General features: G+C 36.4%; 1 protein-coding gene across 1 annotated transcript in view; it reads right to left on the reverse strand.

Annotated features, from left to right (window-relative positions):
- Positions 1-14,269, reverse strand: part of SCFD2 (sec1 family domain containing 2) — a 189,196-nt gene that overhangs the window by 134,140 nt on the left and 40,787 nt on the right. The window contains exon 4 of the mRNA XM_005518016.3: positions 6,147-6,322. Coding sequence (XP_005518073.3) covers positions 6,147-6,322 — 176 coding nt within the window. The remainder of the gene's footprint in view (positions 1-6,146; positions 6,323-14,269) is intronic.

Raw genomic sequence — 14,269 nt, forward strand, 5'->3', positions numbered from 1 at the left:
CAGATTAATAAACTGTCAGTAAAGACAGCTTTTGTTCACTCTCAAAACATTTATTCAATGTTAAAACAATCCTTACCTGCACTTTATTTTGTATTTCCAAAGTAGTCTGAGCAATAGCATTCTTCTTACAGGAAATTATTTTAACTAGAAGAATTCTATATATACATATAGAATAAAATTATTTATATGTGTATATATACACATATATATATATCCTTCTTTCTGAGCAAAACTATTTGGAATGCCTTAATCCTGGTATGTCAAACCTGGGAAATGCCCCATAACTAAGCTCCCTAAGACCATGGAATATAAATTATAACTAACAAACTCCTTCTCCATGGAGTGTCACAGATGGTGACACAAAACCAAACACACTCAAAAGAGCTCATCACTTCCTCAAACTTAGTTCACTGCTTTACCTGTATTGCTGTAGCACTAAGATGCCTCCAGCAGTTTATGGCTCTGCTTTATAGAAATGTTTAAAAAACACAAACACATCTGAATTCCTGTAAAAAACAAGGTAGCATGAGCATAAGAGGCACCGAGCAAGCAAAAGAAATGAATGAACTGAGACTATGTGAGACAGGTGTCAAGATACTTCAAGGCTTGTATATACCAGTTTTTATGAAAGGCCATGAAATGCAACATAAACATGATGTAGAATAAATACTTAAAAAGTTAAAAATATTGCACATGTAAGGGAACAATCCAAATGGGTTTACATGTAATGGAGAGGACTCCAGTGTAAATGCAGCAAGTCTAATAAACAGATGGCTAAATAAGAACTAACAGTAAATACTTTGGAAGCTTAAGTAATTGATACATGACTATTTTCACTTCACCAACAAATTACATTTTATTGTTAGTTGTGTAAGACAGAATGTGTATCAGTGTCCAAACTGCAATCTCATCCAAAAGATACCAAATTCCTGAGGATGACCTCTGCAATCACCATGGTATCATGCAAGACTCCAAGACAATTCATTCCATAAGTAGCTTTATGTTGAAAAGTGACTGAGCTAATTTCAAGATTTATTTTTTTTTTAAATGTAAAATTTCTAAATTGTTGGCAGCTAGCACTTCTTTCCAAATACTGTTGCAATATCTGTTGAGAACAGATGAACTGATCAACATTGTAGGCCACCAAAAAGATAATTTTGACTGAGCTGAGCTATGTAATTATAAATTACACACAGAATAAGCAATATAAATAATAACAAGTAATGTCACTGATCTTAATCTAATCTATGTAGAAGTGAAGGTCTCTCAACAGCTGACCTATGAATTATTCTTGCAGAGCAAGAGGAAGTACTCCAAAAGTTTTCTATTTTTTTCACTTCTTTGTATTAAACTGCTTGCCTCAGCAAACTGAAGCCCATGCCTAAGCTCTTGGTTTACACCAGTTTAGAATCAGTAAACGTTACCTAGTAACTACTGTATCCTATAGAAAAGTTGAGCAGTCTGAAAACGACATTGAGTTCTAGGCAGGGAAAATTTGTAAGCTGTTTTAGGAGTTTCCAAATTTATTGGCAAAGGATTCTGTGCAAGCACGCATATTTGAGGAACATCTAACCTATTATGTGCAAATAAATAATAATGTCACCCTTGATTAAGTAATGAGTCCTGTACTTTACATTTGTAAAAATGGTAAAGAATCACAGCACAGTATGGCATGGTTACTAACACTCTAGCTATTAGATCTTGCTACTGAAACATTAACTACAATATAAAACTCTCAGCAGCATTGTGATTTTTCCACTTTCATTTCTTTTTGCGAGTTTGAACACTAATATTCATAAGAGAAAGAATGATGTCATTGATTTAACTCATAACCACTTTCTGCCAAAAGGAAAATAAAAACATTGGAATGACATCTGGCATTAAGTCTCTGTTTCCTTAAAAACATATTTATACTTTCTGTTTCTCTAGACACCAAGGACAACAATAAAATCTGTATTCTGACAAATTTTACAGCACCAAATTAGTACTAATTAGTACATGGAATTTTAGAGATGAAAATACTACACTGTCAAGAGATCTCCACCTAAGTGTATGTATACAGCTTCTACCACCAGAGTATTCGACCTACTTATATTACTACCAGGAGTGACTAAAAATTCCAGTTACTTTTGCTAAAATAATAGAGAGTTGTCTTTTTTTACAGTAGCTGAAATTTTTTATCAGCTAGGCATCATACAGGTAATTACATCCACTGATCTATAGGATGAAACTGTGATTGTGTTAATGATTTTTGGTTATGGATTGATTTTGTGAATTTGTTTGGGTTCTGGGTTTTTATAGTATTATTTGTTATGGATTTAATTCAAATTACTCTTAAGATTACGTGACATTAATCAGCATCACAAAACAAAGCTTTGACAGTTCTGAGATCCAATGGTAGGTAGCATCATGGTTTTTAGGTTAATGCTGAAGCTGTCTAATTTCCCAGGAAACTGTGAAATGTTGGACAGAAGGTGCAAAAACTTAGTTGCACGAATATCTCAAGAAGCAAGATTTCCCTCTCCAACACTATAATAACAATGAATTTAATAATCTTCCAGATATCTTTATTTTTGCCAATCCAGATATTCTAACAATGCTGGTACATTTGCAGTTTTAGAAGGAAGTTTACCGCAGACATCTTAAAAAAGAAGGGAATGTCCTCATACTAAGCAAGAAAGACAGCTTCCTCTTTTGGGAAGGATCACTGAAAAAACCCTCTAAATTTGGAATTTAAATGGTGGGGGTATTAATAAAATAGACTTCTACTCAGTATGACAAGTACTTTATTCTTAAATCTTGAATAAAATATGCCAGAAGGATTCAGCCAATTCTAAGAGGTAACACCCAACCTCAGTAATTTTAGAGTAGACCCAACCAAAGAGGAACAGCACTTTCCTTTGGGGCACATTATGGTCCCATTCACACTGTCTGTTGGGTACTTTTAAATTGAATTTGGAGGCAAAAATCCCTGCTCAGTAAATATATGAGTAGTATATGCTAAAAACAGCAAAAGTTTTTTTCTCTCAAAGTGTCACATTTTGTTTACTCTGGAGAGAGCTCTTCTTGTGCTTTTGTATTTCATGGGTCTACACTGCTTAATAAACCTGCAATAAAGACATAAATTTTAGAGGAATAGGGAATATAGCTAAAAAGTATGGAGTGGCAACACTCTTTATTACTTTGTTACCTCCCTAAATACTAAATCTTGCAGGAAAACAAAGCATTCACGTGAGGAATACTGGGGAGTTACAGGCTGTGGAGTGCAGCATTTAGTCTGTGTTCCCTCTCCCATCTATCAGTTTTATGAATGGTCAGAATGAGAAAAAGTAGAAAGAGGATCTCAAGAGAAGAAATGGGGTAGGGTATCTCCTTTGTAAACAGGACAAACTTCCAATTCACACAGCATTTAAAGCTCCTCAGTAGTGAAAGCTCTATCATGTGCAGAGGAAGAACAGTAGAACACAGAGCAAACTTGTGACTGACAAAATTAATAATTTTGATGCATTACTCTTAGATCATGAGTCTCTTTCCTTTGAGCTCAACACTGTGATTCCATTGAAATCTAATATTACTTCCAAACTACTCATCCATCCCAGTTAAGGAAAGAACAACACTCTGCTAAAGGTAAGTATGCAGCTGCACTTTTAGCAGACCTTCAGTCAAAACCAAATTTCCTTGATGCAGGTGTAAAAAATTTAATGAGCCAACATAGGTCTGAAAATTGTAGAGATTTTAGTTATAACAAAAGTGTAGAAGTGGGCTGTTTTGACCTCTAGCAGGCCATTTTTTTGAACTGAGTACTTGCAATTGAAAAGGGTAAATCAAAGAGTAGAGAGAAAAACAGAAAAGGTTTTTTAAAATATAAAACATAAAACAAAAAAGAAAAACATAAAAGTGTAATGATTCGACTAAAGGTTTCTTATCAACAATGTGTTTTTTTCTGAAAAGCATGAAATAGACTAAGCAGAGAATCATGAGAGCCATCAGAGAGATCCAGTAATGTCAGAAATTCCAACACTGCAGATTTATTTTTTTGGGAAATCTGAGATTCTAACATCAACTGTTTTTACTGGCTTATCTCCTTTAGCATCATCTGGAGTCTGACATGCATCCATCAGCAGAAAATCTACAATTCCTACATTGTCAGAGTCTAACAATATTAGTCCCAGTAGATATTTTACAAACAGTTGTCTTCCATGCCGTTCCAATATACAATGCTACTTTCATGTTGAAACAAGTACATTTTATTGAGGATGCTTTAAGATTTATTATTTTAAATGATATGAAACAAAAAATATGCTTAAGAATTTCTCAGTAATACTGCTGAAATAAACTATGACAGCATCAAATTTAGTACAGTGTGCTATGTATCAAGCATTCACAAAGTAATGTCCTGATTTTTTTTTTTTAAATAAATATGTCTTTAATGTCTTCTGGGTCTCAACACTTTGCTCTCCCTACAAAGCCCTATCAACAGCTCAAAGACAGGCCATGTGCTCAGAAGCAGAAAATGCATGTCAGACTTTGTCTTCAAAATAGAGTCCATGTAATTCAAAATAACTGGTGTTTGAACTACTGAAAATAACTATGTGCTTAAGGAACAGTTACAAATGTTAGCCTAGAAAGTTTGCTTTGGCTAACACAGGTTACCTTAATATGATGGGTGGAAGGCAGAGGGTATAATCCAAAGCCACCTATGATTATGGGAGTGCATGTTAAACATTTCTTTTTTATGAAATATATAGTTTGATTGTTCCTTACCTCTGTTTTCCCACTCCCTGCTGATTTACTGTGTGGCTTTTATATAGTCAGCTGTCTGTTGTGAAAACAATGCTGAGGGTGCAGCTTTATTATAATTCTAAAGCTGAACTGGCTTTAAGATGGAACTTAGCCAGGCTCCGAGAAAAGCTATGCAACTTGACTCACTGTGGGAGAGAGAAGGAGACTATGGGCTGTCAGTCCCATCCTCTACAGAAAAATTAAAGAATGGCTGGAATGAGTTATTTGACCTGAGGTGTGTTGTTTCTTTTAAATAGAAAAATAAAGTTGCCTATGATACTCAAAAATATTTCAGTCTTACCAAGAGATAGTAGTTTCAAAAATTAATTTAGACAAGAGCTTGCTACTATCTAATTTTTGTAGTTTTTTGCTCTCCAAACCTTGCAGAAAGTCATTGACTACAAAGCTGTGATGTGTGGGCATGTTCTTCTTGAAGGACCAGGGGCTGTACCCTGCTGCCAGAGATCATGAGGAGAATCATATTGGTTGGTTGGTCTAGATGCCTGATTTTTACAGAGATATCTGGTTTTCACTCATTTAAGGCTGACTCTAACTTCATTAGGAGTTTGCTCATCAAGACATGCCTCTTGATAGGGTTTCAGAAGACGGTTAAAACAATAAAATGGCAGAAGAGACAGGAAGAAAAGTTTTAAGCTTGCTGTGAACTTCAGCAGAAATTAGCTTTCCTAGGTTCTTAGAAAAAGCTTCTCCTTTTTTTGGTACATCTCCAAAGGTTAGTGGGATAGAGTTCAATATACCACTAACTCTAAATTTCCTGAGAGAAATCCAAATGTGATAGAAAATGGTATGTAAATAATACTGTGGTCACAAACAGGATGCCATAAAAAATGTGGTGGTGGGAAAAACTGAGGGTAGATGACAGCTGTGAACAAGAGAAAGCTCACTCTCTTGGTGCATGGAATTTCCAACTTTCATCTACTCATCAACTGAATATATTACACAAGTTTTACACTTATATAGTAAGAAACTCCTCTCTGCATTTGATTCAGCACATTACTGCAAAAAGCATATAATAATACTTACTTCTAATAATAATTAATAATAATAATAACAACAACAGCAATAATCCTAGGCAATGACAAAAGTTATATCTTCTTGAAAGTTCATATAAATGTAAAACTGTCACCCAATTCAGATTACTTATGTATTTCACCTTTAATGCCTACTCTTTATACAATTTCTTAGACACAGCTATAAAAGAATAAATATGTAGGTTCCCATTCTTCTCACCGTTTTGGTAATAAGGAACAGCTCTTCAGCAAGACATCCCAACACACTTCTTCATAAACAAATTCAAGTTACAGAATGCAATGGAAAATCAAAACATTAAACATAATGTGTACCTGCAGAAGTAATCTCTCAAAGGCAAGGAAATTGTCCCATTTGGAAGTCTGGGGGTGTTTCAAAGTCTGGACTGTGGCCAGCACAAGCTGCAGAAGACCACAGTGGTTCTCCAAAGCTTTGAGACTGTTTCTGAAAAGCTGAATGTATGAGCTGAGCTGTTCTGGGGTGACTCTGCCTGTAGAAAGGAAAACAGGACACAGCATTCAGTGGTGACAAATGCAAAACTAAATTTTTAAAATTATAGTGAAAAGGTTATGGGAGAAGTTTAGAGGCCTCTCCACTATGGGCATGATCTTAGCTATGCTGCAATCACTGGAAGCTTCAGCTGCAGCAACAGGTCAGGACAAAGACATACATCATTCATGAACTGTGCCTTGAGGTATGTAATATGGCAGATTTTTAACAATCCACAACAGATGGTGACATAAAGGGTAATGTGTTACCCTTTGTTTTCAGACGAAGAGGGACATTCATTCCAGCTAGGGAAATAATATTTGATGACTACTTCTAAACAATCTTTCTGTTTTTACCAAAAGTCCAATGGGAATTTGTGAGCCTTCTACCTTGCAGAAAATTCAAATCTTCTCACAACTTCCTGAGAGCACATTTTTTGATTAGCTTTGACTCAAGAAACAGATATAAAGTTAGTGACACAAGCACCTGATTTCTGGAGCTGTTCTTGGAAGGGACACTTCCAAGGTGTGACTCTTCATTTTCTGACATGATGTAACCACAGCATGATTTCACCAGCTGTTTGAAAATAAACACCGCATCACCCACACAAGGTCCTGTAGATCTCTCCTTATTAGAAGAGCATGAGGGGCACCATTTGGGCCAGACAAATACTACAGGATTAGCTGTTGCTTCATCCAATGTTAAAATGCCAGCTGAACTGCTCAAGCAATTTATATTTTGGAAGGGAACTCTTTCAGGAAGGAAGGCAGCTCATCTATCCCAAGAAAATTATCACAGGCAATTACACACACCCTCAACAGACAGGAAAAAATGGTGTCAAAACACCATCCTAGCTGCAAGTCTGGATTGTGACCCAGTCCAGGGCCGGTTGCTGGAAGCCTCTGCCAGTAACAAGTCATCTTCCTCAAGCAAACCAGACCTAAAAAGCAGGGATATATGAGATAGAGTGAGGAGGATCCTTTAGCTTAAATATGTCAATCTTTGGTGCCAGGAAGACATGAGAGTGTCCTGATGCTAAGCAGTTCATAGCTTACAACACTGATCATTTCAGTCAGAATTTTTCCATAAAGGAAAAATCTTGTAAAACTGCCACTGTGTTTCTTCTCTGTGTTTGGTTATATCATCACTTAACAAGGCTCCCTTTCTGCCTTCATCCTTTCAGTATCATATAAATGGCAAATAAATGATTCCAACAGCGAATAAATTTTGAAAGCTCTTCCTCTTAGTTTCAGTGATATCAAGGGCAGTCTTTGGAATAGCATTTAGACTTGAGAAAGCTGCTAAATAAAGCAAAAACACACAAGCTTTTTATGTGAATTTTAATGGAAAGCATCAAACCAAAAAGTCAGCAAATTAACACACAAATCAAGCTGACACCACTCAGTAGGCCAGAGGGCTGACAAAAGGCTTCCACGGTTAGCCCACATAGGCTAAAACAGCAACCATGGCCATGTGTGTTTTTAGACTAAACACTGGAGCTTTCAGTCTTGTTTTATTTCTTTTAAAGCTGTGTCAGGCAGATTTACACGGTGATTTGAAAATGTCAGTCCACGATGCCTTGCAGCATACCTTTGATAATCACTGCATTATTACCCAGAGCAGTCCTGATATATTGTAGCATATTCAAAATCTGATAACTTGCTTCAATTGAGAAAACATGCAGTTGCCAGCCCTTCCCTCATCATACGAATCAGAAAAATCGGAGGGCTTTCAAGGTTTCTGATTTCAATTAAAAAAAAATAAAATTCAAGAGTTTTATTCCACATTGTTCCTTGTGAAAGTGAATCCAGATGCAGCACTGGATCAGTTTGAGATCCATTCAACACCGTTTTAGATAAACAATCAAATTCTTTCCCACCCTTAGAATACCTCCAAAAGACAGTTCAACACATGTGTAAGTATAAGGAAAATCCTGACCTTAGAAAGTCATTAACAAAACTTATACTGGCATTAAGGAGCGCAGCATCTCATCTGTGATGTTTACAATACCCATAGAACCACTCAGACCCAGGGTTTGAGAGTTCCAGCCAACTTCTACACAGCAATCTCCCTGGACAGCTGGCTGATAAAGATAATTGCAGTATTCTACTATTCCAGTAGCTGAGGAAAGGAATTTGGGAAAGTAACTGGTGGTAATCAGCAATTAAATGGTTTTTCCCAAGGCCTAAATCCTCATCATCTTCCCTGCTGCTTACTCACAGAGGGAGACTTCAGCACAACAGACTAATGTTAATCTAAATTCAACCCTACCAGCCCTTTGGATTTTTTCAAGTCCCTCTGTTGTTTCAGGCCATTTCATTGCAATGTGGCAGACAGGTCCTAAGAAGTCAAGTGGAGATCTGTTTCAACCACAACATGTCTCAGCTGTCATTTTTTTCTCTTAAAGCACATTTTGAGGTTAACAGGCAGAATATGGCAACTACTGGCAACAGGACTTTAGTGTAAGCATTTTATCCTGCTCTCATCTTCCTGCTCCATCACAGTCATACGCTGCTCAAACTCTAGATCATGCATAGTCAAAAGTTTGTGTGGGCATCAAAGCCTGATTTGTGAGAAATACATTATGCTGACAAAGCACTTGATAATTTTTTATCAAATTATTAAATATTAAATTCCTGGAAGTGGAAAGGAAAAGTTTTACCTCAACCACTGTTAAAGAATTTAAAAATACTGATAACCTTTTTGCACAAATGCCAGGAATTCCATATTCCATATTGTCTAAGAAATAAACTTTGCCATTAAGAGTTATCAAGCAGAATGTGTGAAACAGGTACACTTGTCCCAAATTCTGTCAACTACATTAAACCCCAATACAGGACTCGAAAAAAATGACATCTACTGAAAGCAATATTAAAACAAAACTAAAACAACCACACACACACATATACACATATACACAAATACAAATCTCAACAACAACACAAATCACCCCAACACTCTGAAGCCTCATGCCACTTCATAAGTATACAGAGAGGGTAAAATCAATAGGTTGTCACTGGAAAGTATCACAGTGAAACCCAAAAGTCAACAGAACATAGGAGGATGGGGAGCAGAGAAAAAAATCAGACTGACGATGTGTGTGAACTAATTCACCTAAAAAACAATGAATGGGTAGTTTGGCACAATTAACACTAAAGAAATAATCTTGCACTAAAGAAATAATCTTAGGAAACAGAATGAAATAATAGTGTAGGGAATGAGACTGGATATTATGGAAGTAACAGACACATGACAGACTAGTGACCTATCTCACTACTGGGGGACCTGTCCCATCCAAGAAACACTGAACATCAGTGTGATGAAGCAACCCTGCGTTTCAGTACTCTGATAAATGGAAGATAAAGAGTGAGACATAACAGAGACTAGACTGGCCTAGGAAAGGATAAGACTAACATTTGTGTCAAAGATATGGTGAAATTAGCTGCCTTATTTAGCTGATGTCAAGAGTGTTGAAAAGCTTCAGGACAAATGTCCAAGAAAAAACCATCTTACATCACATCTAAAAATGGGATAAAATGCAAAGTACATTTATCAAAGAACATAATGTCAAAATTGATATGCAACCAATTAATAAATTACAATGCACATGGATTTAACAGAGCATTATTTGTGCCATAACCACATTTCAGTGGGAAAAGGCTACAATTACAAGAATTGTAAGATATCTAGGAAACACCCAAAAGCAGATGGCAGGTAATATGCAATAGAGAAGTAATAGAATAAAAAAAGAGAAAAGGTAAAATAAGAGTGTTCATTTGTGTGCTTGTACATATTTATAGTACAAATTTTGGTAATAAATGGTGCCAAAACAGGTGCTGTCAGAAGCTTGTGGAACATCATTAATATGGAGAAAGAGCAGCCAGCAGAGCTGGATTGCTTTGAGCATTGGACAAATATAAGTGGGATGAAATTTAACAGTATAAAAATGATGCATTTTGAAGCTAGGGTAAGAGCTATAAATGTGGAGTTAAAACCTGAAAATGACAGAGGAAGGAAAAAATGTCTAGGCCTCTTCATTGTAAAAGAGTAGGTGTAATTCCTTTCAAGTGATACAGTTGTAGTAAAAACAGGACCATAGAAATGCCTCAATACAAAGCCTATCCCTCCCGGTGCAGCTCAAATCACTCCATTTCTGGAAGTTTAATTAAAAACTGTGATGCACACACATAGAGGTTACTATAACAATTATGATGATGGAGAAGTAAAATTAGGAAAGCAAAACAGAAATGTCTAGCTTATATGGGGTCCCTGCACCAGCTGGAAAAAAAAAAATGAGGTCCCTTTGAATGCAAAAATATTTACATGAAAGTTCAATGCTGGTACTACAACCAATGGGGATAAATAATACATGAATGTTTTTACACAAGACATTAAGAAACATCACTGTATCAATCAGTCTTCCAGCAGTGGACACAAGAGCAGAGGCAAACAAATGTAACTTGCTCTAAGGTGAGGTTTGATGAGTTTCTAATGAGCAGCTGCCTAAATGTTCACAAGACTTAATTCAATACAAATGGCCCCCTTCAATCCTTTATTCCTATGATAATTACTTTGTAAACATATTGGTTGAATTCCACCTCCAACTTTCAAGAATTTAGAGCCGATCCCAAAAGAACTACAAATCAATTTTGCCTACTTTTCAATTACAGAAGGTGTTGCTTGGTTTTGTTTTTGTTCTTTTAATAACTAATTGAATAAATAATTCATTTCTAAATATGAAAATAGCAGCACTGAATATCAATATTTTCAATGTTTTACCATATCAAATTTACACAGTTCATAATACATGTAGAAATGATGACATGCACAATTAGCCTGAAGAGAAGAAGTATTTCTGTTACTGGCAAAGCAGATCACTCAAGACAGACATACTGTGGCAGAAATTACCAGCAACTGACATTAAAGGTTTGTCAAAAATCTGGGTTTGAGTAAGAGTAGACTGAGTGGAACAAAAAGACTTTCACCTTAACAGTTAAACAGAAAATCAACTGGAAAAACCACATTTGTAGACATTAAGATGCAATTTACCAGTATGACTTCTTTTCCATTTGAAATTAATGCTGCAGTCTATGCAGTGCAATGCAGGCATTGCTTCAAGAATATAATTATTTTTCAAGATAGATTTACTGGTAGAAGTGATTTTTTAAAATTCAGAATCCAAAGGCGCTTATGCATCCAATAAAAATTTATGGATGAACAAGGTGTCTAAAGAGCAAAGGTCAGAATTATCAATGCACTGTTCCAAACATCCAGTTCTTATTTTTTTCATAAAACACTTAATTATCTCCATAGGGATAATGAAACAAGTAAAGAGGAAAGTAGATTTTGCGACCAACTGTAAATCAGTGAATGCTCTTCCACGGCTGCAGGAATCGCCAAATACACACAGCTTTTAACTTTGTTCAGTTTTATGCAAGAACACAGAGCTTCACTGGCTGGAATCCTTTTCCTGAGGTCCATTTTCCACTTGAAAGAACCAAGAATAAGAAACAATCTTGGCATGCTTATGTTCACAGATGAGATTTTTCAAGTCAGTAGAGGACTGAAGAAATCCAGATAAATTGTTTTCCTTGTTCACAGTCTAAGAAACATAGACCTATCTCTCCCAGTAGCAATGCTGGATACTTGCGAGGAATGCAGAAAGCTCTTGTACTCCACAAAGCCAACTGGGCAACTGTGCTGCTAAGGGAGTTGGACATTTGACAAACTGAGTGAGAGCAATTTAGCAGGACAGATGATGTCCCTTATGTCTACTTGTTAGTCTAATTTCCAGATGTTGTTATTAACTCAAAATTCTTTTGTACTTCTTGGGAAGCTTCAATAACAATCTTTAACAACAAGCGCCAGGAAAATAATTTAATCTCAACTTTTGTTTAGCTTACTTCAAAAGTCATCCAGCCCTTAAACTGTTAATAAAGAAAACAAGAGCACCAGCTAATCCCTAGTTCTTTGGAGAGAAGGAAAGTAGGCCAGTGTGAGATACTGTTTGGCTGGCTTCTCCAGAATAAGGCTCTGGACACAAAGAGCTCTAAACCTTACAGCAGACTGAAAGCAGATGATTCAGGCTTATTTCTAACACTGTATGCTCATCTCCCACAAACATGGGACCATCTGTTCTGGGGTTTATGAACACTTGCAGACCTTTCCCTTTTTTGTGGCAGAAACTCCAGGACCCAGATAACCCCATGGTCACAGTTATGAGTACAAACAGCAAGTCCCCACTAGAGCAATGCCAGGATAAGTCTCTTTTGGGAGTCTGAGCAGTCCCTGAAATACACCCCAAAGTACTCTGCCACAAGGCAGTGGCAGCCTCCTGCTGCCTGCCCCCACAGCACTGTGCCACCAAGGAAGTGCTGTGACCAGCCCTTACTGATTCCCATTCCTCCTGCCACCTTAACAACATCTGCAGAACACAGGCACTGGAGGTCAGACACTCCTCCCTGTGTGTCACAGGCTTTCTAATACATCCCAAGACCAATACATCTCCTTAAGGGAGGCAGAACCTGCCACATCTCACATCTGAAGGTGTGTATGCAATGGCTTTCATGGAGCCATAGACAATGGCAACAACTATGTTAATATTTAGCAAATTCTGGAATAGAAGCATATACCCAGAACAAATAAAGTTGGACTCTATTTACTACTCAACTAGCACTTGTCATGAGAGCTTGAACATCTAACCTGTCTTGGCTTCAGTCCCATCAGCTGTAGAATCGAGTTAGTTATCCTAAAAGCAGTTTATTCTCTATCACTAGATGTGTATGGTATCATTAAATCCTTGTCTTAACTGTGTTCCTATAGAGACCAATTATATTCACATTAGAGCCATATGCTGGTTTAGCTTTCTCTCCTAATAAGCCTTAACCTTTTATTACAAAATGAAAACCATGTTTAAATATCAGTTCTGTTGACTACTTTTTTGAAATTATTTTACATGCTTTAAAACAAATAAAACCTAATCAATTAGGTGGGACAAATATAACTAAAGCTTATATAATAAGCTCTTATATAATCATCATCAACATTTTCCCTTCTATGCACCTAAATCCAGATGTCTAAATTTGACCGTAGTAATGATTTATGACTCCTAGTCCATCTACAGTGTCATGTTTTCAAATACATCCTGAAGGCTTTAAATAATTTATAGGTTAGGTGTTTCAACATGAATTGATAATTTTTGTCTTTTCTGTCCTTCAGAATTTGTTTTCAAATGTTCTGGCGCTTCAAATGATTGTTTCCTTCCTTCTGTACTCTACCATTCAATTTTCCCTCTTCTGACTGGTAGGTAGGCTACCCCATGACAACGCACAAAAAAAGTAACTACCATCTCTAGCCAGTGTCTACAATACTCTCTGATTGCCCTCCTAAACATTAAAGCAAATTTAAAAAGAAGAGAATTGTTTGAATAAACAGGTGAAATCTCATCTTCTAGAATTAAGCTTCCCAGGGGTTATCATCAATATTAAACTTGTAATTTAATACTGGCATACCAGAGTTTAACTAATACTCCTCAAAATCCTGAGTAAATATGCATAGGGGTTGGATTTTATTACTTAGTTTTTACCACTTCCACCAAGTTAATAAATACAGAGTACTAGGCCAACTCCCAAACAGAGAATCTCCAGCCCTTAAAACCCAATAACCCTTAGAAACAGTAATTCACTGTGACTGCAAAAGGACTTGAAATCTACAAATTTGGTTGAATTATCTCCAGAACAATTTAAACTTCTTTCAGAAATGAATCAAATTTTTTGTCTTAAAAATAACACTCCCAAGGGAATGTCAGGTGGCTTACCCATGTCCTCATTTAGCCCTAGGACACATGTTCTTAGACACTGAAGCACTTCATTGTGTTCTTGGCATACTGCCCCAGAGAAAAGGAGGTTATTGTTCTTCTTCGGTACACTATTCACAGGACTTATTACTT

The sequence above is a fragment of the Pseudopodoces humilis genome, chromosome 6, assembly GCF_049639895.1.
Source record: "Pseudopodoces humilis isolate 2021_Gansu_Grassland_sample_001 chromosome 6, ASM4963989v1, whole genome shotgun sequence".
Lineage (NCBI taxonomy): Eukaryota > Metazoa > Chordata > Aves > Passeriformes > Paridae > Pseudopodoces > Pseudopodoces humilis.